Source organism: Cyprinodon tularosa, unplaced genomic scaffold (genome assembly GCF_016077235.1).
Source record: "Cyprinodon tularosa strain WSP-4 unplaced genomic scaffold, ASM1607723v1 ctg435, whole genome shotgun sequence".
Classification (NCBI taxonomy): domain Eukaryota; kingdom Metazoa; phylum Chordata; class Actinopteri; order Cyprinodontiformes; family Cyprinodontidae; genus Cyprinodon; species Cyprinodon tularosa.
Window position 1 is genome coordinate 1,428,869 of NW_024039158.1, and position 25,551 is coordinate 1,454,419.

Sequence of the window (25,551 nt, forward strand, 5' to 3'; positions counted from 1 at the left end):
ACATACAGTGTTGTGCCTGAACGCGTTCATTGAACGAAAGTTCAATATTCATTCATATTCGTTCATATTTTGGGCGAACGTGAACTGAACGTCCTGCATTACTGCCTGGTGAACGTTATTGTGAACTCGTTCATTGTGGTGTCTGTGAACGGCACGCTCTCTCAGTTCAACTCCGTTCAATAGGTTGCCAGATTTCTATAGAGCCCTCCAGGCGAAACCCCGGCTAAATCACACCGTAAACAGGCCTTAATATGTAGCGGGAAAAACACCCAATCTGGCAACACCAGCTACCAGTGTCGTAGCCTACAGCCGCGTGCGTCATCAAAACAAAATGCAGCGTGGAAGCCAAAGCAGCACGGAGGCTACCCTGGAGGCAGCAGTATGATCACTTAAAACAGTTTTATGACCAGGTGGTCGGTGAGGACGATGGCAACAAGTTTGCCCGCCGGCTTTCAGTAAAAAAATCCGCACTTCAGTAACCTTAAATTCCTACCTCAGCCTGGTCCCTCAGTTTGTGTTAGTAAAATTTTCTTGATCGGTCTTCAACGGGGGATCCGCGACCCCTAGGGGGTCTACGGAGGTACTGCATGAGGGTCTGCATGGTTAGTTGATATTTTTATATTCCCCCCCTGCAATTTTTTCCCCCACTAATTGAAATGTCTTTAAATACTCATTAACATGAAATCAACACACTGTAGTAAACAGATAAATGGAGGCAGAAGATGTCTTTCAGTCATCAATGCTCACATTCAGCGACACACAGGAGCTCTTTCAAGCTGGACACCGTTTCCTTCACAACAACCAGGAATCAGAATCAGAAAAACTTTAATAATCCCAGGGAGAAATTAATTTCTTTACATTACTCCATCTGTAATAGAGTGACTATAGGACACAATTTCATACAATATATATAAATAGGGGGTCCTCGCTCCATCTCGCCATCAGTTTGGGGGTCCTTGGTCTGGAAAACATAGAAGACCAAATCATTCTGGCTTAAACATGTATCTTACTGTACTCTTGTCTCAAAATGAAAAAAACAAAAGTATTTTTTCGTTATCTTACGCAGGCCAGTTAGTTAGTACTGGCAATTTAGTACACCTAAATTCGGCCAATCAAATATCAGCGGTCATCTGTCAATCAAATTTTTTCGGTCATAGCATCTTGATTCATATGTCGCAGCCTATATACGCAACAGTTAAAATAAGAAATAAGAATCATTTACTTTCCCATTGAGTTCCGTCCCAGTGTTCATGGGGATGGACGTCTGTGTCTTTGGCAGGCGTAGAGCTAATAGAACTGGCAGCGTTGTGAGGCAAGGGCTCAAACATGTACGGCTGTAAGCCTTCTACACCAAACCAAGCTTCTGCCGCCCTGGCGTCCTCTTCCACAACATCTTCGTCCCCACTTTCTTCCTCTAAATAAAATGTATGATTGAGGAGACTCATCCAAGACCTCTGACATTAAACTCTCCTCCTCTTTCATGTTTCCTCTGTCCATAGCGTTCCTTGACAGTGTCGTTTCTAAGTCACCAATTTAGTGCTACTTGGTCCCAATGGAATTTCCCATTGGGAACCTACTAGCACCAAGTTGCTAACTGGTTAACAAGATGCTTCCGAGAAACCAGCTACAATCAAACTTGCTTGCGAACCTTCCGTCCGTTTGATAATCGACCAATCACATTCACTTTATTCACTCATCTAAAGTCGTGCACCACTTGGGAGAATTTGAAAATGCAACAGTTGGAACGGCAGTTTCCCTACGAATTTAAGTCGGCACGAGACTCAAAAGCTTAACTGATGTTTACTCTCGTTTTGCCTCAATTTGAAGAAGTTTCTTCTCTGCTCTCACTAAGTTATTGGAATATGGCATCACCTGAACTCTGGCTTATACACTGGTGTCAAATCTTCAGCGAGGCAAGTCGCTATTGGCTGGCCAAACGTAGCTAGAATTACATCATCAATCACCAACTGCTTACTGAACAGAGTCATCTCAGAGTGATCTCTGCATTTGTGCTAAAATGTTTTTTCATCAAAGTCTCCAAAAACAGGAAAAGCTGCTAAATTTTTTTGCTAGTCACTTTTTCTAAAAGTGGTTGGTAAAGGGGTCTCAAAAGTGGCTTAATATAGAGACAATGGTTGTGTCTGAATGTCTGCCCTAACCCCTATATAGATTACTAAATAGGGAGTGTCTTTATATAAGTGTCCAAATATCTAGCAGATGAAAAGGTAGTGCACTCAAAATTCCACAATGCACCTTAAAAAGTGGTGTACGTCCATGGTCACTAGAGGGGCAGCTATATCCCAGAAAGCTTTGCAAGAGCTTTACTCGCAAAGCGGGGGGGACACACAACAAATATCGTGCGAGGAGCGAGAGTCACGTGACCTACAAATGTATTGGGCAGTTTCTTCATATGTGTACTTGTATGTTCTCATGTGCTCGTGTGCTCGAAAAACGACATCAGCCTCAGCCCTAGTACTGTTCCAATTCAAAAGAACAAAAACACTGAGAACAGACAAAGTCCCCGGATGTTATTCTCGCCCCTCCCTCTTTACCCAGCATGCACCAGAGTACACTTGTCCATTCTTGAGATTAACAGCTGCTCCAACATGCACCGTGGCAGCAGCTTCCAGTGTAGTGCTCACAGAGATTAGGTTAAAAGATCTCTTTTGTGTCTCCTTTGTTCAATAAAAGTATGTTTTAAGATAATTTAAGGCAAGAACATTATACTTTTAAGCATCACTATATGGCCCACTTACTGATCTTGTGCATAAAATCAATAAAAGGACTGCGGCAACCAGCAGACCTCTGAGGGTAACAGCAGCCAGGGCTAACCGCAGCCCGTCTGAAGCGGCCCTTTCTCAGCATAGCCGTGTGTGAAATACCGCTGGCTCTGATAGCGATTTGTTTTATTTGGCAAAATGTTCATTTGGTTTTTGTTTACTGTGTTATTTATTATCCCCCCAGTAAATGAAAAAAGTAAGAATTTAGTATTATCTAGAGACTATTACAAGGACAGGAGGTGAAATGCAGCTCCAGATTAACCGAGCTTGTGGTGACATTATCAGTACGCTTCTGTTCCAGTTGACCCATATTAATGCTGCGTGCTCCCGTCCCCCCCCCAGCCCATACTTTCCTGTGTTCCTTTCAAGAACATACTCTGTAAGGACACGAGTTCAGACTCACGCTCTTGTGAACTGAGAAACAGCCTTTTTCATCTGTCCAAACAGTTAGAGTACCATATAAAGTCCAGTATATAATCCCCACTCTGTATAGGGATAAAGGGATTATGGCGAATGTTTGGATACAGCCCATGTTACCAGTCAGCAACAGGTCGTCTTCCTACTGTCTATGATTCCTACTGATACAGAATCCTTTAGTGTTGGTATAAGCATCATATCAGTAGTAAATATTTATATAAACTGGATACGTCTGAATTTATAAAATAATTACTTTCAGTAAAATGAATTTCTTTGTCTGCATCGTGCTAGACGTTCTGTGGTTGTTTTATTTTAGAAAAGTTATTTATTTTGATAAGATGTTGTAGATGCCCCCTTTAAAATAAAAAATTAAAAGCTAATATTGTGTTGGCTTTTACTTTACATTTCAACTCTAAACAAGGTGAGCATCAGCACTCCCTTCTCTCTAAAACAACTGTGCCAGCAGAATGATTTTCTATTAAATCATAGCAACAGTGAATGGAAGGAAATGAAAGTCTGAAATTTTACATATCAGTCCAGATTTTACTGCTGAAAAATGCAAATGTACTAAATAATATGGATGTCAAAACCATTATTTTTCCAACAAGATTGTTCATATTACTCAAGCTCTTTTTTCAATTATTTTCCCACATTTCTTTCACCACAAAGTCGCTTCAAACTAATGTTATAAATGCAAATTTTTTGATATCAGCAAGCAGGATACATGCTTGGAAACGTGGTTATTGGTGCATTTTAATCGAGTGACCACTAGACAAAAAATAAGAAAAATAAGACATTTTCCAACTTTAAATCCTTATGCTCAAAAGCAATAGCCACAGACAGATCCACTGCCTTGGTCAGCTATTTGCTTTTTTTAAAGCACCGTCTTTTTCTCACCCTTTAAGGTCAAGATTTGTTTTAAAATAATTTCGAGGAGATACAAACAAAGAAATTTCAGCAGGAAGATGATTTTCATTTACAAGGAGAAGCTTTTGTTGCAAGGACTCAACCAAAGTAATCCACATAATTTAGTTTTAGGCCACCAAGTAAAATAATAAAAGAGTCTAGTGACCATTCATGTGTCTTACAAAAGTGTTAACTGAATAGCTCTCTGTGGTTTCATGCTTTACATTTACAGAGCAACAACCAAAAGCATGTGATGAGTTGTTTCTATGTGTTTTCTGCAGCATACTCTACGCCGACATTGTGGGCTTCACACGGCTGGCCAGCGACTGCTCTCCTGGTGAACTTGTGCACATGCTGAATGAACTCTTTGGCAAATTTGACCAGATTGCAAAGGTAAGAAATATCAGTATGCATGCCTCTCTGTCTATTTATGCATTCAATGTAAAATGAATACAACTTAGATAAATATGCCTTTTTTGTTGTCGATCTGTGTGCTTGTTAGGACTAAGGTGTAAAGAAAAGGAAAAATGTTAATGTAAAGGAGATGATTTCTCCTTTTGAGGCTTCATGTACAATGGCTTAGAGGTGCAAACGCGCTGCAAATACATAAATGCACTGCAAATACAAAGGCGTACTGCAAACAAAAATTATACTTTCATGCAAAAGACATGAAAAGGAAAAATACTCTAAAAGAATAATGATGCAATCACAGTAAAAATGAGGGAGGAAAAGTTAAATATAAATTTGTGGACACGCTATACTTGATTAATGCTAACACAAAAACATACAAAACACGTGCAAAGAAAAAATGCTACAAGTCACAATAATATATGCACATTAAAAAAAGCTCCAAAGTAGCTCTGCATAACAGAGGTTCTTCAGGCCACTAGGGGGAGTCGACGATAAACTGGGTTCCCCACGATAGCGTAATGAATGACTACAACGTTGTAGCTAAATAATATAAATATATGCTCTGCAGAAGAACCTAAAATAAAACAAAATCAAAGCCAAACTTTAGCTACATCTAAAGCCATTGAGAACGAAAAGTGAACTGTAAGCACTGATATGATAGGCAGCTCTGAGTTATTTAAAGGGACAGTGTGTCTCATATTTACCTCCATCGATTGGGGCACTGAATGAATTAGATAAATTGTACAGACGCCCTTTATTGCAACAGAACAACATGCTTTCAGGTAAAGAGAAAATGCTTAAGCTAACAAGTTTGTCCCTTTTCAGCCACTCTGATAAAAATGTGGAAGCATCATGGCGTCTCCCATTGGGTGCACTGTCCCTTATGTATTTTTAAGCTATTAATTCTAAATTAAGAGAACCTTAATTTGGATTTCATGTTATTAGACATTGGCAGATTAATATGTTTAATTTAACATGACTTAATTTTTGCCAATAAAAACCACATTTGTTGCACACCCACCATTTAATTTTCACGTCTAAATTGGACTGAAACAGTAACCCTCACAGGTACTAAGAAAAAATAAGCATATATACCGGCTTATCTTTTTAATTTTAGATCATGCTGCTTAAACAATTAAATTATTGTCAATGGATTTAACCTTTTAACTGTTCAAAGGTTAATAAAAAATACATATTTGTTTATTTTCCTGATTGCAATGTACCTAAAAATTACCAAACCATGTTTTAAAATCCATAATACATACTTTTGTGTACCTTTATACCCCTAGCTAATGCAAATTTGGATTCAAGACCTTTTTAAGGTTTTGGTAAAATAAACTCAAATGCATCATCATTTTTATTTTAGATTCAATACAATATTGAGAAAGTAATACATTTATTAACATAAAGAGGCTCCATAAACCTGCCTGTATCTAAAGCTCTGCTTTTTTTCATCAGGATTTAATTCAGATCTAATGGGAAAATAATCAACAGTTGAATGTTTTATTGCTCAGTCCACAAGCGACTCCTCGACAATGCAATTTGCAGTTTAAATTAATTGATTTATTTAGGCTATTATTCAATTTCATAGTCCTTGTTTTATCCTGTTATGGCTGGGATGGGGTCTCGGCTTTCACGCTGGTAGATGTGCAGTAAAATTCAGGAGCAGTTGGCTTTAATCAGAATAAATCACTTTATCTGGAGTGGATTGGAGTGATACTAAAGCAGCCAATACAACACTTTCCATTTCTGCTTTGTCAGTTTGACTCCATCCAGTGGAGGCCTCACTCTCATCCAGTGTTTGAGTCTTCCATGCATGCAGGATGCCAACAATGACTGAGCCACCTACTGTAGGTGCCCAGCAATAAAACCTTCAACTGTTGAGTCAGGCTTTCTGAGCTTTGTGTCCAGCAGAGATCACCTCCTAATGATGCAGTTACATAAAAAAAATAATAATAATAAACAGTGAGCTGTTACTCATCCCACACGTGGAATAAGAGCTAATATATTTTATGTGTGGGTGTACGATTTTTAGGCTTGATGGATCTGATTCTGAGGGTGTGAGTGTTGAGGTGAAAGTAAATAAAAAATATGAATCAATAATAACATGTGATCAAGGAGCTTTTCGTGGATCTGCTTCACCTCCTCCCCTTTTCACTCGTTCTTTAAGGAGAACGAATGCATGCGGATCAAGATCCTGGGCGACTGTTATTACTGCGTGTCCGGACTTCCTGAGTCGCTGCCAAACCACGCCAGGAACTGCGTGAAGATGGGCCTGGATATGTGTGAGGCCATCAAGTAAAACACCAAACCCCCCCTTCCCACCCCCAACCCCCCCTCACTCTTCTCTTCCTCCTCCGGCACAAACAAACACACGCCTGTTAAACAGATTGAGCAGAAGGAATGCCTGATTAAATTCCAGCTCTGTTTAAACTCCAGAGTAAACACAGGGTGAATTCAATATGATAAGCTTCCCAACTGCTCCCATAGAAAAAAAAATCCAACAAATGAATACATATCATGGTTTAGGTTTGTAATTTTCCTTTTCTTTTTCTTGTTCTCCATCTCTCTCACTCATGCATGAAGATTTCTATCTGACAGACAATGCCTCGGTTTGCTAGCGCTGACCTTTAATCACTGTAGTCAGCAATTATGCCACGATTAAAAAGCAGTTTGTGGATTTTAGTCAATTATCCAACTGATTTTAATTAGCTCGTGGACTAAACTGTTCCTGTTTGGTGTGGACTCAAACTGGGGTCTACTTTGGTGTGTGTGGTTTATTTTTATTTAATTTTTATCAAAAGCACAATGCCCTGAAAAATGGTTTACAGTTTAGACTTTAAAACATTTTGTCACAGTCACTCACTCCAATCGAATTTATCTGGGTTCTATTTGCCAGACCAGATTTTTTTTTTTACGATTCTTAACAAATCAGAAAACTATTAGACATTCCAGAACACAGGATCTGGTCCTAACAGTCAGAGGTCCCCGCCCTGCATCAAATAATTGCAGGGATTTCTAACCAGAAGTTAGTTAAATCTTCTCAGTTTTGTAATCTTGTTCTTGTTAATTTATGTAAATTTAACCATAGCTTAGTTCAAATCCTCTCTGTAACAGGAAGCTCACTCACACCAGGAAAACAGCAAATCCCCAGAGACTCTAACATGATGCTACGCTGACAGTTTGATGACACATTTCTTGTATCTTTCTTGTATAAATGTTGTCCTTATTTCAACACAGTGAAAGTAACTAATGCGTTAAACTAAGAAACTTCTTGGTGTGGATTTCTTGTTTGCATTGGATATTTGGCGGTGCATTGGTACACCAGATTAGTCCCTGTCTTTTCAGCTTTGGCTGTGTATTTAAAGTTGTTTTCTTGCTGGAAGGTGACGTTCATCAATCGCTGCAGGCTTACAGTTAATCATTAGGACCTTCAACAGGTTTCTTTTACTGCCCCTGATTTAGCTTCATCCACCAGCTTTGACTGTGCAGCTGAAGAAAATGTTCCCCACAGCATGCTACTACCACCACCATGTTTTAAAGTAGGAATGGCGTGTATAGTGATTTTTCTTCCTCGTTCCCCACCTGTGTTCGGGGTCTCTGCAGCACCTCCAGATCCTCCGTGGGTCTCTGCGCTGCTTTTATAGTCAATGCTTTCTTGTTGGTTTCGGTGGGTTAGCACATCTTGTCAGGTTTGCCAGTGTGTCTTAGTTTTTTCTTTGGTCAGATGATGGATTGAACAGAACTCTGGGTTTTGTTCAAAAATAAGAACATTGGTCTAGACCTTGAATGTGCTGTAAGCTTTTCTACAACTCTGGATAAAGGATATCCGGTCTGATCCTTTGTCTACGTATAGTGCTTTCTCTTTACCAATGCTCTCCAACAAATTTTTGAGGCCTTCACGAACAGCTGTCAGGTTGTGTGGAGATTTAAAGAGGAGGACCCAAATGCAGAGACTGAAGCTGAAGGTGGTTTCTTGCAGATTTAATAAAAAAAGGTGGCAACAGAAGCAAAAATAACAAAATGCTGAAATCCAGGAAAACTCACAAGAAGGGCAATGAAATGATGACAAAGAGGAACCATCAAAGAGTGACTGAACAGGAGGAGTATATATGGGAGAGAGAAACAAAGAGCTAATCAGCAGATTGGGAGCAGGTGTGGACTGAAGAATCTAGAAGGGAGCTAGAAGAAGGAGACTGACACAAGAGGGCAGCAGAGGGCAAAAAATAAATATATAAGAACTCAAATACAATCAAAAATCACTAGAACAACACAACATGGAAATAAAACCAATGAAAGATAAAGGATAAAACTTGAACAGAACCAAAACCATGACAACAGCTGCTTTTATACAGACATCAAAAGGCGCTGTTTTGTCATTTTTTTGTTCTTTTTACTTTACAATCATCTACCACTTTCTGTTGTGAGTGTCAGATCAATTTGTTGAAGTCTGTGGTTGTAACAAACCAAAGAGGGTTTATAAGCACTTCTATAAGGCATTATAAGCCTTTGCTTCATGTCTGTGCCACACATTCGGTGGATCTTCTCCTCCAGGAAACAGACGTCCGTTTCTGCTCTGCCCCCGTCCGCAGGAAGGTCCGAGATGCCACTGGAGTGGACATCAACATGCGTGTCGGCGTTCATTCTGGGAACGTCCTCTGCGGTGTGATTGGCCTCCGCAAGTGGCAGTACGACGTGTGGTCGCACGACGTCACACTGGCCAATCACATGGAAGCCGGAGGAGTGCCGGGGTGAGATCCTTTAAAGGATGAAGCAATTTCAAAGTAGTGTTTATTTGCAATTATTGTGCATGCAGCTCACCTTCCCCATTACCTGATTCCCTCAAGGCCACACTTATTTTCAATGGGACTTGGAACATGAGACAAGTCTATTATAATTATACCTATTATAGCATTTTAGTAAATTATAGCTACCTCAGTTGACTAAGCAGCTCTGCATTAGTTATGTTGCCATTATGTCTGCCTGGCTAGCACTGTAACAAGCTTGTGAAAATTGGCCAGGGGGGTAGATTTATGCTGCTCTGAAAATAAGCTCTCTAGTACCACAGTGTTGTCTCACTGGGCTGCTAATGGCTTGTCTCCTGCTACGCCTGCTAAGAGGTATTTGAAAAAAAAATAATAATGACCACATCGGCTGAAAAAGTAAAAAAATGTATTTCCATCTCCTTCAGTCTGCTTTGCAAGGGTAACAAATAGAGATGAAAAGGGAGAACTGCAGGCGGCAGTGGTTAGAAAGCCGGCGAGCAAATAATGTGTTTTTATATAGCTGTCAACAGTGCAGTGACGTAAGAACTTCACCTCTCATTATCTGTCCACTTATTCATCTCCAGGAGGGTTCACATCTCCTCGGTGACGCTGGAGCATTTGAAAGGCTCATATAAGGTGGAGCCAGGAGATGGACAGAGCAGAGATTCCTACCTGAAAGAACATAATGTGGTCACCTACTTGGTCATCAACCCCAAGGTGAGATCCCACCACGCGGATCCACTTAATAAGAAATGCAGCTACAGATCCATGGCTGAATGCCTGAAATTATCTCAATTAAGTTCAATAAAAGCATCTAATTATGTACAGCCCTGTGGGAAAGTATCTGCCTTCTTATTGATAATCTTCTGTTTTGTTTTTTTGTCACACTTTATTGTTTCAGATAATAAAGCTAATGCAGTTTTTAAACAATGATTTCAATTGTGAAGGGATGACTTGATCATTTCATTACAGGGGAACAAATCTTAATTTTATCATGGTAGTGTTCGCTAATTAACGATAAAACAACTGAGGCTGGGGGGATTTTTTGGTGGCTAACACCAATAGGAAAAGATTGTACCATTATAAACACATGTGGGTTTTTTTACTGACTCACTAACACATTGTAGAGCATATGAGAGATATGTTAGGAAAATAATGGAATATTCTTCACAAATAGAAATCTAAAAATAGTTTCAATCTTTATTTAGGTTCCTTGAGTCAGCACTCTTGCAGGTTTTCTTTCAAGAGAACCATTTGTTAACTATTAACTTATTCTTGGTTTTATGAACTATGACCAGTTTTCTTGCAGACCCACAGCATGACAACACACAGTCATGTTTGAGCATGGATAGGCGAAATATAGAAAACAAAAATAAAAGTGCAACTTTATTGCTATAATAACAAAAGTGAACATATTAATTAAAAAACACCTGAAAAAAATGTTTATTCTCTACATCAGATTATTTTCAGAGTCCAACAAATACAGCAGATGAAATAAAATGCATCCATTATCTAAGTGGCTACTTTAATACATTAGCTAAAAGTATTTTTGCTAATGTACCGGTAAGCAATGCTCTATAAGTTCAGTAAATCTTGGTCTCAAATATTTTATGGTATTAATAAACCATACAGACAGTTGGAACAGAAAAATAACCAATCCCAAGCATGCCATCATAAATGCCATCAGCTATTACAGTAAAGAATAGCAGTTTCATTTTTTTTTTATTTACACAGCACCACCTTATTACACATGTAATCTAAAGGTGCTTTACAGAGACACTAGTGTCAGATTGGACAAAAGTTTCTATCAAGAAAAACCTGCTGATTGAATGCAGTCATCAACTTGCAATACGTGCTCCTCCTGGATGTGCCTACAGCAACGATTTTCCCTTGCATATTGTTGTTAACTGTTCAGTAATCCCTCACACCGAGTATGCATGCAGCAACAATCATCAGAAAAAACTTCCCTTTAACGGGAATAACCGTCTAGTAGAACCACTGCAGTGGAAGCAGCCTTCTGCCGACTCGGGATTCAAGGAGATAGAAGCAGACATACGCAAAGAAGCGGATATACGACAGGTTACTAGCACCACAAGGTGGCCTCTTCCAGGAAAGACACAGTCAGACAGATGAGCTCCAAGCCAGTTCCCATGTCAGAGGACAAAAGTAACCACATAGTTAGTCACAGTAAAAGAACAGGACTATTCTGAAAAAAAAGGCCAAGCTACGATATCTATAAGCAAAGGTGTTGATGACAGCAGCCCGGCTAATATTTCAATCTTGGTTGGATTCACAGTCAAATAGGAACAGACCAGATGAAGCTACTAGGGTGAGAGAAAGCAGAAAGAACATTAAGTTATAGGTGGAACTAACAAATAACTCAGAGTGGTAGAATCAGAGATGGCAAAAGTACTCACTTTCCGTACTTGAGTAAAAGTACAGATACTTGTGTTAAAAAATACTCTGGTAAAAGTGGAAGTACTGATTAAACTTCTTTACTCAAGTAAAAGTAACAAAGTACAGGCTTGTAAATGTACTTAAAGTATAAAAGTGAAAGTAGAAACCACTTTTTTCATGCCGTTGCCTACATTTTAAATGGATGTCTGCCAATAGGACTAGATCTCCTTTGTGTTCATTTTCAATCATCTCGTCGTCCATACTACTATGCTAACGCCACCAAGCTGCAATGATTTGCCGCGAATGAATACCGCCGAATCTGTTGATTCATCTTGTAGTGGTGCGTAAAATGCAACGTAGATTCCCATCCAATTAGATTGAATTTGGTATTGATGACGTGAAAAATAATAATGGTAACTCCATTGAAATGATTCAAAACTAAAGTAACGAGCCAATTTTTTAACATGTAAGAAGTAGAAAGTACAGATATTTGTGTAAAAATGTAAGGAGTAGAAGTAAAAAGTTGCCATAAAAATAAGTAGTAAAGTAAAAATATCAGAAAAATCTACTTGAGTACAGTAACAAAGTATTTGTACTTCGTTACTTCCCATCTCTGGGTAGAATGGAATGAAAAAAGTGGTCCCCATGTCCTCCAGCAGCCTAAACCTATAGCAGGATAAATAAATTTATATAAACTAGCTATTTTATATATATGACAAAGGGACGTAGTGCCACGGAGCAGCATACAGTAAGATTATATATTGACAAATGACACAATATTTGCCCATCCCTGATTTACACAAGTTTTTTTTTTTTTTTTTTTTTATAGCAAAGTGCAGAATTTTTCCTTCACTTGAAATGTACAATGAACCACGTTTCATTGATCTCTCATACCAATGGATTTATCCCTGTAGCTCTTTAAGAGAATCCTGAGTATTTTTTTTTTTTACCACAAAGACAACAGGAGAGATGGGTTAAATTATTTATTAATTAATGTTGATGTTCTGAATGTATCAGTAAAGGGGGGTTGTTTTTATTCAAGTATACAAATGAAAATATATCTAAATTAATTTCTTTCTGTATACCTTTAAAACATTTTACAGAGAATGCAAAAGGTTGCTGAACCCTGATCTTTTACATAAAATCTCGTTACGGAAATAGATTAAAATGTTTTCCCTTAATGTTATACAATGTGAGAAGAGTCAAGAGGCATGAATACTTTTGCAAAGCAATGTGACCTATATGTGTTGATTTTGGGTAATCGTGATGAGACAAAGCAGCCAAAAACAGGAGCGTCCTGTTCATCTAGACGTGCTAGTCAAGGTTACACCCAAAGCCACAGACAAATAATCTCCACCTCATTCTGCTCCCGGACAATCCCTGGCCACTAATAAACACTGACAATGTCAAGTAGTGGAAAATAATGGAGTGTAGCAGTGACTAAATGTTATCAAATGTTGGCAGGTGTTTGGTCAGCCTCTCTCGGCTCAGAGAGGATTATGTTTACGGGTGCGCTCTGCGCTGGAGGCATTGTGAGAGGATTGTGACATTGTGCGGCTCCTCTTGACAAAACAGGACATTAAGGTCTGATTGGGGATATTTAAGGGACCTGACTCTTCTGTGAACTGTCTGCTGAGAACATCGCGTTTTTTTGTGTTGTTTTTTTTTCAGAATAATTCTCCTGACATCCGGAGCGTAGTCAGATTGTTTGGCTTGGCAGCAGAAAAATCAAGCTTTAAGCAGAGCTCAAATTGGCCAAAATGCCCACTCTCTCTCTCTAAATAATGAGCAGGAAGACCTTTCCTTTTACTTCCTCTGGGCACAATCTGTTCAGTCCCCATTTAATCGGATAAATTCTGCTTATTTAAATGACTTATATTTAGCCCTGCTTTCTTTTAAATGTGTCCTTCTTTTTCAGGCACAGCAGGATATGAGCAAGGTAGTAATTAGTCGATTTTTGCAGATGTGAACTGAGATTTTTCTGTCTTCCAAGAAGTATTAGGACAGGGCTGCAGGTGCTCTCTGACATTTTCAATGAACCCGGTCCATACATGGTGCCTGTACCACAGAAGGTGTCATCTCTGCTGTCACTGTTATTAAGCATCACAGTTACGGCTGAAAATAGCCTCAGCCATTACAGACTTTGTGTGTTTTATCTCTGGAAAGCGTGCAGAACGTGTTTTCTTCCTCTGGTCCTATCGCGCTCATAGTCTCCACCAGCAATTAGAACAGATCACCGCGAGGTACGGCTCTTCACGTGCCCCCAGATCCCCCGCCGAGTCAACTCAAGTGGTGCTCTCTTTGTTAGTAGAAAAACACTCTCGAAATAAATGCGTCACTGGTCGCTAAAAGTATTTCAAGTGGCTCAAAAACCCTGACAGAAAAGTGAAAGGTGTCAAAATCTGTCAAACGGCTATAGCTCCCTGAGCTTATTGACCTTCTCGCTTTTACACCCACTAAATCAGTGCGTTTTCACCTGCTGGTTTTCTCTTTCTCTTGCCGGTGGGCCTTCCCAGACTGAAAGGCACAGCCCGCATTTAGGTCTGCGTTCCTGTCCCTCTCTGGATGGGGGGAAGACGAGGGCATCTGTCAGGATGACCCGATACCTGGAATCCTGGGGGGCAGCCAAACCCTTCGCTAACCTCCACCATCGAGACAGCATGACCGCAGACAATGGCAAGATCAACACCACAGTAGGTGATCTGTGTCTGTCTCGCCCTGTTTGCCTTCACCTCACCGGTACGCAGAGACCAGCCGGACATTGAATATGTTTCCTGTTCCAGGACGTTCCGATGGGGCAGTACTATTTCCAAAGACGAGAAAGGTGAGGCAGAGATTTTTCCTTTTGCATGTCACATACAACAAGCATTCACACTATTTGGATTACAGACAATACAAACAGTAACTTAAATGGGGTTTATTGTGACTAAATGGGATAATCCAACTGAAAGTAGTACATAATTGTGAGGAGGAAGAAAGTAAATATATGTTTGTTTTTCTTAATGTGTGCATTGGTATTCACCTTGTGCTCTAATGCTATTGAAGTCTAATTTTATCTTAGTGTATTGATCTTTTGGGGGAAGGCCTCAGAGATCAAACTTTACCATGAAGGCAAGGCAAGGTAAAGGCAAGGCAAATTTATTTGTATAGCACAATTCAGTAAAAAGACAATGCAAAGTGTTTTACATGATTAAAATACAGGAAGATAAAACGGAATCAAAGCAAGTAGGAAAAAAAAAAAAATTAAATAAAATTAAAAATGCAGAAACAAAAAAAGAATATTAAAAACAGTTGGAAGTTTTTGTTAGATTACATTTATTTATTTGATGATTTTTTTTTTTCTTTTTTTTTTATGGAGAAGAAAAGGGCTTTGTTTGAGCTAATTTTCCCGTATTTCATTTCTAATTATCTTTAAAGCTGTTAGCATTTGATCAAAAATTTCTCCTTGGGCAGTTGACAATTCCCCAGAACCTTGCCTTTTGTTCTACTACCATAGAACTGCAAAACCCTTCCCATTATCTACAGGTAATTTAACTCTGCCCGATACACACCAATCCTATGGTGCCAACCTGGATAACTGGGGGGGATCCCACTCTAGATTACCGACGTCTCAGTAAAATTAAGTACCTTCTTGTGGCACCTACTGTACAACCTTCCTCTCACTCTTAGAGAGAGCCTCATGTTCCTATGCGAGGTCTTTTGGAAAGCTGACAGGTCAGAGATAAAGTTATAGGGAAGTAGAAAGCTGGACTGAAAGCATTTCAAGCTTTGGACAATTCATACTTCAACTGGCACCACTGTTTTCCAGAATCATTCAACAGTAAAGCAGCCAAAAGGGCGATGGTTTCTTTAGGAGAGGTAGAGAGATATAAACCTCAGGTGGGAGACTCAGTTGTCAGGACAATAATGCCTATAAAAAGGGGACCAGAAGAAAATTAAAGCTCAAATGAAGTTATAAGAAGTAGTGTTTGCAGAACCTAGGTAGGAGGTAGGGATGTCAGACCAGATTAACATTAAATCTTCTGCAGAACAATTTAAATAGCAATCTGTGGGTTAGAATTAAGACCACCTCCCCATTGTCTAGCATAGTGGTGGTAGACTTATGCAGTGGGAATTTTTGATTTACCAATGAATGGAATCTTGTTGCGACAGATGGACTTTTAAACAGGGAAATCTTCAAAGAAAGAAGAGGCTGCGATACTTGAGACAGGGTTAAAAGTTTATCTCTGATCAGGACAACTACCCTGAAAAATGCTGCCAAAGCTGCCATACAGTATGGGTGTGTATGCCAAAGCCTATTCTTGTGGTAGAAAGTTTTAAAGCTATTTTGCAACACAGAACGTGAAAAATGTCTCTAGATGTGCAAAAAAGGTAGACCTAAAAAGTCTAAATGCGTCAAAAGATTGAGAGGATTACAAAATGCACACCACACTTTTCATGATTCCCATCTTTGATTTTGCACCATGTTGATCGGTAACATTTAATCGCAAGGAAATTCACTGACATTTGTTGGCATTTCTTATCTTTGTCTGCCGTTAATGGCGTCCTTCTTTTCCTTAAACCCAAGATCCAAATCTCAGAGGAAGAGGTTTGAGGAGGAGCTCAACGAACGAATGATTCGCACTATTGATGGCATCAATGCACAGAAGTAAGCTAACTGTCTGCTGCTCTGTAACACTTGAACGTTTGTCTATGATAAGGCCTTGGTATGCAAAGGAAGCTAAAGGTTGGTTTGCTACAGAACAGGAAGGAACTCTTTATGTTATCAATTCCACACTGCAAAAATGGTCTAGAATTAAGTGAAAATGTCTTAAATAAAGTGTATTTAATCATAAAAAGATATTTGCCAATGGAATGAGTATTTTTGCTCTTAAAATAGGATTATTAGATAATATGCGCTTGAAATAAGACAATGCAATTGCTTTCTCTTATTTTAAAAGTAAATTGTCTTGTTCCATTGGCAGTGTCTCGCTTACATCCTCAAAGAAAAAATGCACTTATTTTAAGAAAATATTACTTATTCAGATCTCAATTTTTTGCAGTGCATGTTTGTAGAGTCATTTTAAAAAGTTTTTCAGGCAGAGATGTTCAGGCAAATGTAAAAAAAGAACTAAAACGCATGTTAAGATGTTAATTAAAAAACACAAATGTAATATATATATAAAAATAGACTATGAAGCATTAATTATGTCCTACAAATCAACCTATATCCACTAAAGGGGCCTAAACTACATCTCTGCATGAGTAAACATAACAATCCCATTTAAAATGTTGTTCATGGAGATTCTTTCTTAGATGCAACCAAGGCTAAAGCCTCACCACCTACACTGTCTCTGTTGGTGAACAGGGTATCAGGAGGAATGACTTTTCCTCTGCTCTCTCTGCTTCGATTGTGTTTCCAGACAGTGGCTGAAGTCTGAAGACATCCAGAGGATCTCATTGTTCTTTCACAACAAAGCTTTGGAGAAAGAGGTAGGCGAAAGTGCACCTAACTGCAAACAGCTTCATCCGCAGCGGAAACAAATCATTGGCATAATAGAGAATAAATAAACTATTTGTCACAAAGACTCTGCAGGCTTGTCAAACTCTCCGATCAACCTTCTGCACTTTGAAACTTTATCCTGAAGTTATTTTGTTCTTGTAAACAGTTGAGTTATTTTTTTTCCCCCCCGCCTACCTAAAGTTTTCACAAAGCTATAAAATGTATTGTTTGTGGGATTTTATCTGCTGGGACAACATAAAGTACCTTATTCTTTTAACCTCAGCCTTTTGATTCTAACCTCAGTATGATTTAAAAACATTAAATTTTTGACATTTTCATACATGCTGGGACTCCCTTTCTGTTACGACCGTTAAACGAGGCCGTAAAAGTTGTAAAATTGATTTTGTTTCTAAGTAGAAACCATAAAAGTTGGGTGTACATTTGAAATCTGTCACCTTGAGTCAGATCTGCAGAATCAGCATAATCACTGTTCTAAAGGCTGATTTTAAATTGGATTATCTATCAGATTTAGGTCTGGACTTTCACCTCATATAGATTGTATATGATCTTCTGATCAGGGTTGTTGTCCTGTTAGAAAGTGCTGCACTTTTAAGCCTTCTACAGACAATTTTCTTCTTTTATACAACTGTGAGAAAAGCTCAATACTGCCATGTTTCACTGTGGGAATCATATGTAGTTTTCAGCAACACAAAGGGCCTAAATAAGGAAACCTGAAATGCTTTTGCGCTAACAAAAAATGCATGAAGTAGACAGTGATCTACAAAGTCGGCACATATAATGGATAAGGCATTGAAAACCAGTCAGATTTCATCCTACTGAATGAGCTACTGGCTGTTTGGCAGTGGCAGTAAAAGAAATATATAGTTCTAAACATGGAGAATGAAAAATTAGAAGAATTATAAATAACAGGAAAAGATAATTATGTAAATGTCAAATAATTTACAGTGCATTCTACAGTTAGCATCTCAAGAAGTTAAAGTTAAAAGATTAAAAATCACTCATGAAGCCTGAAGATGCTGACTAATTCTGCGATGTTCTGCCTGTCTGACAGACATTAGCCTGGGAAGGAGAAGCAATCAGATGTACACTGTGATTAATCAACTAACAGCTGGGTTTACCTCCACAAACTCCTCATAACGCCCACTAAACCTGAACTATTGCTTATTATAAATGCAGGCAGCATAACTGTACCTTGTATGGAGCCCATTAAGAAACAGTGAGGGAGAAAACATTCCCTATTGCCATAAGTCTGCAATTGAACGCGAACACAGAAAAAAAATGAAGTCCCACCCCCCCTCATCCTTACTTAGAATATTGCTTTAAAGGGCCTTTGTCGTGAAAAATCTACTTTTTCAAGCTTTTAACAATCTTAATGCTATTCATTCAAAAACGTTGTTTACAAAGTGGTGTTTCACTTCATTCCTGCATGTCTGAAAAAAAACCTTTTAAATTCCTCTACCTGAGCAGCAGCCACTCCCTGTCCAGGGTACAGAGCATGTGAGCGGTTTTCAATTCAAAGGCCGGAGCGAGGATTTTGCTCCAGTTAGCTCCGATGCGCTCACAATGTCATTAAAAAATGTTGATTATAAAATATTTAAAATATAACTTATTTGGTTTAAGTGTGATTTTATTCGACAATTAATAATTAAATAGGAAAGGCGGGGCAATATGAATGGAGCAAGGTGTTACCTTCACAGCTGGGACACAGTGCAATAATTTAACAGCCAGTTAAATGAGACGATACACTGTGTGTCTCAGGGTCTTGGCATAATTATATGAACGAAAAATGTCAGAAAATGCCTTCTCCTGAAAAACTGAGCGAGCGTGGAGCGCGTTCGCCAGAGCTACAGGAAAATTAAGGTGAGCGCGGAGTGGATTTTGACTGGAGTGTCCTGGCGCAACTTTGAGCGGAGGAGCGAATGAACGAACATCCTCCTCAACGGGGAGCGAGAATTGCACGGCGCTCCGCTCTGTTTGCCCGATCCGTCCCTGAAGCACGATCCGTTCTGCGCATGTGTGAATAGATATACATCCAGGTGTCCATAAATAATGTAATCATGGTACTAAAACTACTAAAAATCCTTAACTCCCTAAAGAATACTAATACACATTTAAAAAAAAAAAAAAAACATTTATGACTGTTGTGAGTCAATTTTTATGCTTTTTACATTTTCTTCGTTAAACTGCTTCTCTGACGTCATCATCAAACATGCTCAGAGCAGTCCGGCAACATAAAATTAAACCATGTTTATCTGCATTTTAGTTGTTTCTTTCTTTAGATTATGCACTTTATAGCATAAGGTTAAAACGAAACAAAAACATAAAAATCAAAGAGACTAAATTTATGTTTAAATCCAAAGCTGAAAAAGTTGGCCACCAGAAGTAGTGCAGGATCCCATTTCTGTTGCAGATCGGGCAGAGACAGAAAGGATTTTAAAGGAATTTATTTTCTCAGGAAATACATTATTGACCTTTAACACATTATAATTTAGTACGTTTTGGGGAGGAAAACATCATTCAGGTATTTTAACAAAATAAGATTGAGGACGATCCGGATGTATGCAAATGAGCAAATGAGCTGATGGCGCTTGCACAGAGCGGATCGTGCTTCTGGGACGGATCGGGTAGTGACACTGTTCACATGCTCTGACTGGGTAACAGGTAGTAGTGATTATTGCCCATTCACAAAGCGCCTACCCTGACCGAGCTGCGCCTGCTTAGCAAACAACATGCCAACATTTTCTGATGTTTAACAGAGCGTGGCCATTTCTGCTAAAAGTTGAGATTAGCACCTTTTGGCACCTAATCTACACAGTAACAGCAATGTTAATCATTAGGCAAAGGGGGTGGGGGTTGTATGTAGCAATGGTGCAGCAGCTCTAGGACGACCCAGAAGGAAGTGTCTTTCCTCTGGGTTTAGAAGCAGCACCAGAAAACGGCTAATATTTGATTACAAATAAATGCTCCATAGTTCCAAAGGTGATTTTTCATCATATACAATAGTTGAATTGTGATTGTTCTATATCCGTGAAAAGCTGATATAGAACATTTAAACTTATTTCTTCCTGACTGCTCTGTCATGTTCCCTCATCTTAGTGTTGCGTTTGTTTTCTGATGTTTTCCTACAAATTTAAGAGCCTTCACAAAACAGCTGGATTATTAGATTACAAAAGATTTACTAATTTATTCCAACACTTCCTTAATAGCAATGGATGACTTTGGTTGCTAAGTTGGTCCAACATGTAAAATCCCAATAAAGTGTTTAGTCTGTGGTTGAAATGTTTAAGTGATCCTTTTTTAACATTTCGGTCAGTTTTCTGCTTCACTGTATTTCTCTTCTCTCTACAGTACAGATCCACCACACTACCAGCCTTCAAGTACTACGTCACCTGTGCCTGCCTCATATTCTGCTGCATATTCATTGTGCAGGTGCTCGTCTTGCCCAAGTGAGTCTTCAGCCCTTTCTCTTGAGTTGCACAGCACACTTCACCAGCAGCATCAGCCACTTCCAGCTGCAGGGGCATGCTGATGCGTAATAAAAGCTATTTGATGCCAGCTGTCTCATGGCAGGACCTGGCCGAACTGAAAGCTGCAGTGGAGCAAGAGGCAGAATGTTTAAAAAGCTGATCGAGATCAAAGAGCACCGTGTCTGCTGGTGATTAGAGATCAGGTGGATCAAAGAGTGGCGTCAATTTAACAGCGAGGAGAGAAATTCGTAGTCATGCTAATTTACCGCTTCTCTGAGCCGAAGGTGTAATTCTGCTCCTGAGAGGGCATTGATTTTCTCTTTTTTACTTCTCTCCCATCCTGCTTCTTGCTACATTGCTCTGCACATGGAGACATTACCTCACCTGCTTCATGGGGGCCATATTTAATGTTAACAATGCTCTATGTTTGCTTTAGAAAAATGTATATGTTAAAAGACTTCCCTAAAATCTCCTTTTATGTCCCATTAGTAGAAATAGATTGCAGCTCTGAGGCAGAACAGCAGAATAGTTACCATTGTTATGGATGGATCTGCTGAGTGTGTTTGTGTTGCAGAACTGCTGTGCTGGGGATCTCCTTTGGTCTGACATTCCTGCTGTTGGCTTTGATCCTCCTCCTTTGTTTCGCTGGTCACATTCTGGTGGGTTTGAATCGTCTGTCACTGATTACACACACAGCAACTGACGCATACGCACCATGTTAACCATATTAAGATGCTATTCAGCTCAGAAGCACATTATGTGGCCAACCCAAATCATTACCAGTATATTCTTGACTTTAACACTGACCAAAACATATCTTTAACATACTTTTGTTAACTGGCTTCACCGAAATCCCAAAAAATTATTTTGAAACACCTGAAAAAGCATAAATTAAATCAGCTGCTGTTGTGTAACCCTGGTGGTCTAGCCCTGTCATGATGGGTTCTCTTAGAGTAAAGCCCAAGATGCAGAACACACACAGAGGCACTGGTAAAAAGTCCAAAGAGTTTATTTTAAGGCACAAGCACGAGAATAACAGTTCAGGCAGGGGACTGATTCGCTGGGGTCTGTGCAGGGAAAGGGAGATGGCTAGATTTGAGCTTCCAGCTCACTGCAGGGAAACAACAGGGGAAATCCACATGGGAACCTCTTAGGGAAACTCCACAGGGGAGTCGACAGGTAGCATCCACGTAGACCTCTTGGGTTGGCTCACCAGGGCAGATTAGCAGGTTAGCTTTCCTTGAGCATCAGGCTTGGGACTGGCTTCCTATGATGCAACTCTCCCAGAGCTGCAGGCCAGAGACAGGTTGCCAGAGAGACAGTTCTTCCAGAGCTTCACAGGGAAACAGGAGGTTAAGCTCATCCAGAGCCTTTACGAGGAGACAGGGGGTTAAGCTCATCCAGAGCTTTCACGAGGAGACAGGTGGTTAAGCTCATCCAGAGCTTTCACGAGGAGACAGGGGGTTAAGCTCATCCAGAGCTTTCACAAGGAGACAGGTGGTTAAGCTCATCCAGAGCTTTCACGAGGAGACAGGGGGTTAAGCTCATCCAGAGCTTTCACGAGGAGACAGGTGGTTAAGCTCATCCAGAGCTTTCACGAAGAGACAGCTGGTTAAGCTCATCCAGAGCTTTCACGAGGAGACAGGTGGTTAAGCTCATCCAGAGCCTTCACGAGGAGACAGGGGGTTAAGCTCATCCAGAGCTTTCACGAGGAGACAGGGGGTTAAGCTCATCCAGAGCTTTCACGAGGAGACAGGGGGTTAAGCTCATCCAGAGCTTTCACGAGGAGACAGGGGGTTAAGCTCATCCAGAGCTTTCACGAGGAGACAGGTGGTTAAGCTCATCCAGAGCCTTCACGAGGAGACAGGTGGTTAAGCTCATCCAGAGCCTTCACGAGGAGACAGGGGGTTAAGCTCATCCAGAGCTTTCACGAGGAGACAGGGGGTTAAGCTCATCCAGAGCTTTCACGAGGAGACAGGTGGTTAAGCTCATCCAGAGCTTTCACGAAGAGACAGGTGGTTAAGCTCATCCAGAGCTTTCACGAGGAGACAGGGGGTTAAGCTCATCCAGAGCTTTCACGAGGAGACAGGGGGTTAAGCTCATGCAGAGCTTTCACGAGGAGACAGGGGGTTAAGCTCATCCAGAGCTTTCACGAGGAGACAGGTGGTTAAGCTCATCCAGAGCCTTCACGAGGAGACAGGGGGTTAAGCTCATCCAGAGCCTTCACGAGGAGACAGGGGGTTAAGCTCATCCAGAGCTTTCACGAGGAGACAGGGGGTTAAGCTCATCCAGAGCTTTCACGAGGAGACAGGTGGTTAAGCTCATCCAGAGCTTTCACGAAGAGACAGCTGGTTAAGCTCATCCAGAGCTTTCACGAGGAGACAGGTGGTTAAGCTCATCCAGAGCTTTCACGAAGAGACAGGTGGTTAAGCGAATCCAGAGCTTTCACGAGGAGACAGGGGGTTAAGCTCATCCAGAGCTTTCACGAGGAGACAGGGGGTTAAGCTCATCCAGAGCTTTCACGAGGAGACAGGGGGTTAAGCTCATCCAGAGCCTTCACGAGGAGACAGGGGGTTAAGCTCATCCAGAGCTTTCACGAGGAGACAGGGGGTTAAGCTCATCCAGAGCTTTCACGAGGAGACATGTGGTTAAGCTCATCCAGAGCTTTCACGAGGAGACAGGGGGTTAAGCTCATCCAGAGCTTTCACGAAGAGACAGGTGGTTAAGCTCATCCAGAGCTTTCACGAGGAGACAGGGGGTTAAGCTCATCCAGAGCTTTCACGAGGAGACAGGGGGTTAAGCTCATCCAGAGCTTTCACGAGGAGACAGGGGGTTAAGCTCATCCAGAGCTTTCACGAAGAGACAGGTGGTTAAGCTCATCCAGAGCTTTCACGAGGAGACAGGGGGTTAAGCTCATCCAGAGCTTTCACGAGGAGACAGGGGGTTAAGCTCATCCAGAGCTTTCACGAGGAGACAGGGGGTTAAGCTCATCCAGAGCTTTCACGAGGAGACAGGTGGTTAAGCTCATCCAGAGCTTTCACGAGGAGACAGGGGGTTAAGCTCATCCAGAGCTTTCACGAGAAGACAGGTGGTTAAGCTCATCCAGAGCTTTCACGAAGAGACAGGTGGTTAAGCTCATCCAGAGCTTTCACGAGGAGACAGGTGGTTAAGCTCATCCAGAGCTTTCACGAAGAGACAGGGGGTTAAGCTCATCCAGAGCTTTCACGAGGAGACAGGGGGTTAAGCTCATCCAGAGCTTTCACGAGGAGACAGGGGGTTAAGCTCATCCAGAGCTTTCACGAGGAGACAGGGGGTTAAGCTCATCCAGAGCTTTCACGAGGAGACAGGGGGTTAAGCTCATCCAGAGCCTTCACGAGGAGACAGGGGGTTAAGCTCATCCAGAGCTTTCACGAGGAGACAGGTGGTTAAGCTCATCCAGAGCTTTCACGAGGAGACAGGTGGTTAAGCTCATCCAGAGCTTTCACGAGGAGACAGGTGGTTAAGCTCATCCAGAGCCTTCACGAGGAGACAGGGGGTTAAGCTCATCCAGAGTCTTCACGAGGAGACAGGGGGTTAAGCTCATCCAGAGCCTTCACGAGGAGACAGGGGGTTAAGCTCATCCAGAGCCTTCACGAGGAGACAGGTGGTTAAGCTCATCCAGGGCCTTCACGAGGAGACAGGTGGTTAAGCTCATCCAGAGCCTTCACGAGGAGACAGGGGGTTAAGCTCATCCAGAGCCTTCACGAGGAGACAGGTGGTTAAGCTCATCCAGAGCCTTCACGAGGAGACAGGTGGTTAAGCTCATCCAGAGCCTTCACGAGGAGACAGGGGGTTAAGCTCATCCAGAGCTTTCACGAGGAGACAGGTGGTTAAGCTCATCCAGAGCTTTCACGAGGAGACAGGGGGTTAAGCTCATCCAGAGCCTTCACGAGGAGACAGGTGGTTAAGCTCATCCAGAGCCTTCACGAGGAGACAGGGGGTTAAGCTCATCCAGAGCTTTCACGAGGAGACAGGGGGTTAAGCTCATCCAGAGCTTCACGAAGAGACAGGGGGTTAAGCTCATCCAGAGCTTTCACGAGGAGACAGGGGGTTAAGCTCATCCAGAGCCTTCACGAGGAGACAGGGGGTTAAGCTCATCCAGAGCCTTCACGAGGAGACAGGTGGTTAAGCTCATCCAGAGCTTTCACGAGGAGACAGGTGGTTAAGCTCATCCAGAGCTTTCACGAAGAGACAGGTGGTTAAGCTCATCCAGAGCCTTCACGAGGAGACAGGGGGTTAAGCTCATCCAGAGCTTTCACGAGGAGACAGGGGGTTAAGCTCATCCAGAGCTTTCACGAGGAGACAGGGGGTTAAGCTCATCCAGAGCTTTCACGAGGAGACAGGGGGTTAAGCTCATCCAGAGCCTTCACGAGGAGACAGGGGGTTAAGCTCATCCAGAGCTTTCACGAGGAGACAGGGGGTTAAGCTCATCCAGAGCTTTCACGAGGAGACAGGTGGTTAAGCTCATCCAGAGCTTTCACGAAGAGACAGGTGGTTAAGCTCATCCAGAGCTTTCACGAGGAGACAGGGGGTTAAGCTCATCCAGAGCTTTCACGAGGAGACAGGGGGTTAAGCTCATCCAGAGCTTTCACGAGGAGACAGGGGGTTAAGCTCATCCAGAGCTTTCACGAAGAGACAGGTGGTTAAGCTCATCCAGAGCTTTCACGAGGAGACAGGGGGTTAAGCTCATCCAGAGCTTTCACGAGGAGACAGGGGGTTAAGCTCATCCAGAGCTTTCACGAGGAGACAGGGGGTTAAGCTCATCCAGAGCTTTCACGAGAAGACAGGTGGTTAAGCTCATCCAGAGCTTTCACGAAGAGACAGGTGGTTAAGCTCATCCAGAGCTTTCACGAGGAGACAGGGGG

The 25,551-nt window shown here is 41.3% G+C and overlaps 1 protein-coding gene across 2 annotated transcripts in view; it reads left to right on the forward strand.

Annotated features, from left to right (window-relative positions):
* Positions 1–25,551, forward strand: part of adcy2b (adenylate cyclase 2b (brain)) — a 96,280-nt gene that overhangs the window by 37,381 nt on the left and 33,348 nt on the right. For both annotated transcript variants that reach the window (XM_038299820.1, XM_038299819.1), the window contains exons 6-15: positions 4,385–4,496; positions 6,685–6,812; positions 9,107–9,265; positions 9,865–9,997; positions 14,194–14,370; positions 14,461–14,501; positions 16,245–16,325; positions 17,080–17,149; positions 20,529–20,626; positions 21,222–21,306. In XM_038299820.1, the coding sequence (XP_038155748.1) occupies positions 4,385–4,496; positions 6,685–6,812; positions 9,107–9,265; positions 9,865–9,997; positions 14,194–14,370; positions 14,461–14,501; positions 16,245–16,325; positions 17,080–17,149; positions 20,529–20,626; positions 21,222–21,306 (1,084 nt within the window). The remainder of the gene's footprint in view (positions 1–4,384; positions 4,497–6,684; positions 6,813–9,106; positions 9,266–9,864; positions 9,998–14,193; positions 14,371–14,460; positions 14,502–16,244; positions 16,326–17,079; positions 17,150–20,528; positions 20,627–21,221; positions 21,307–25,551) is intronic.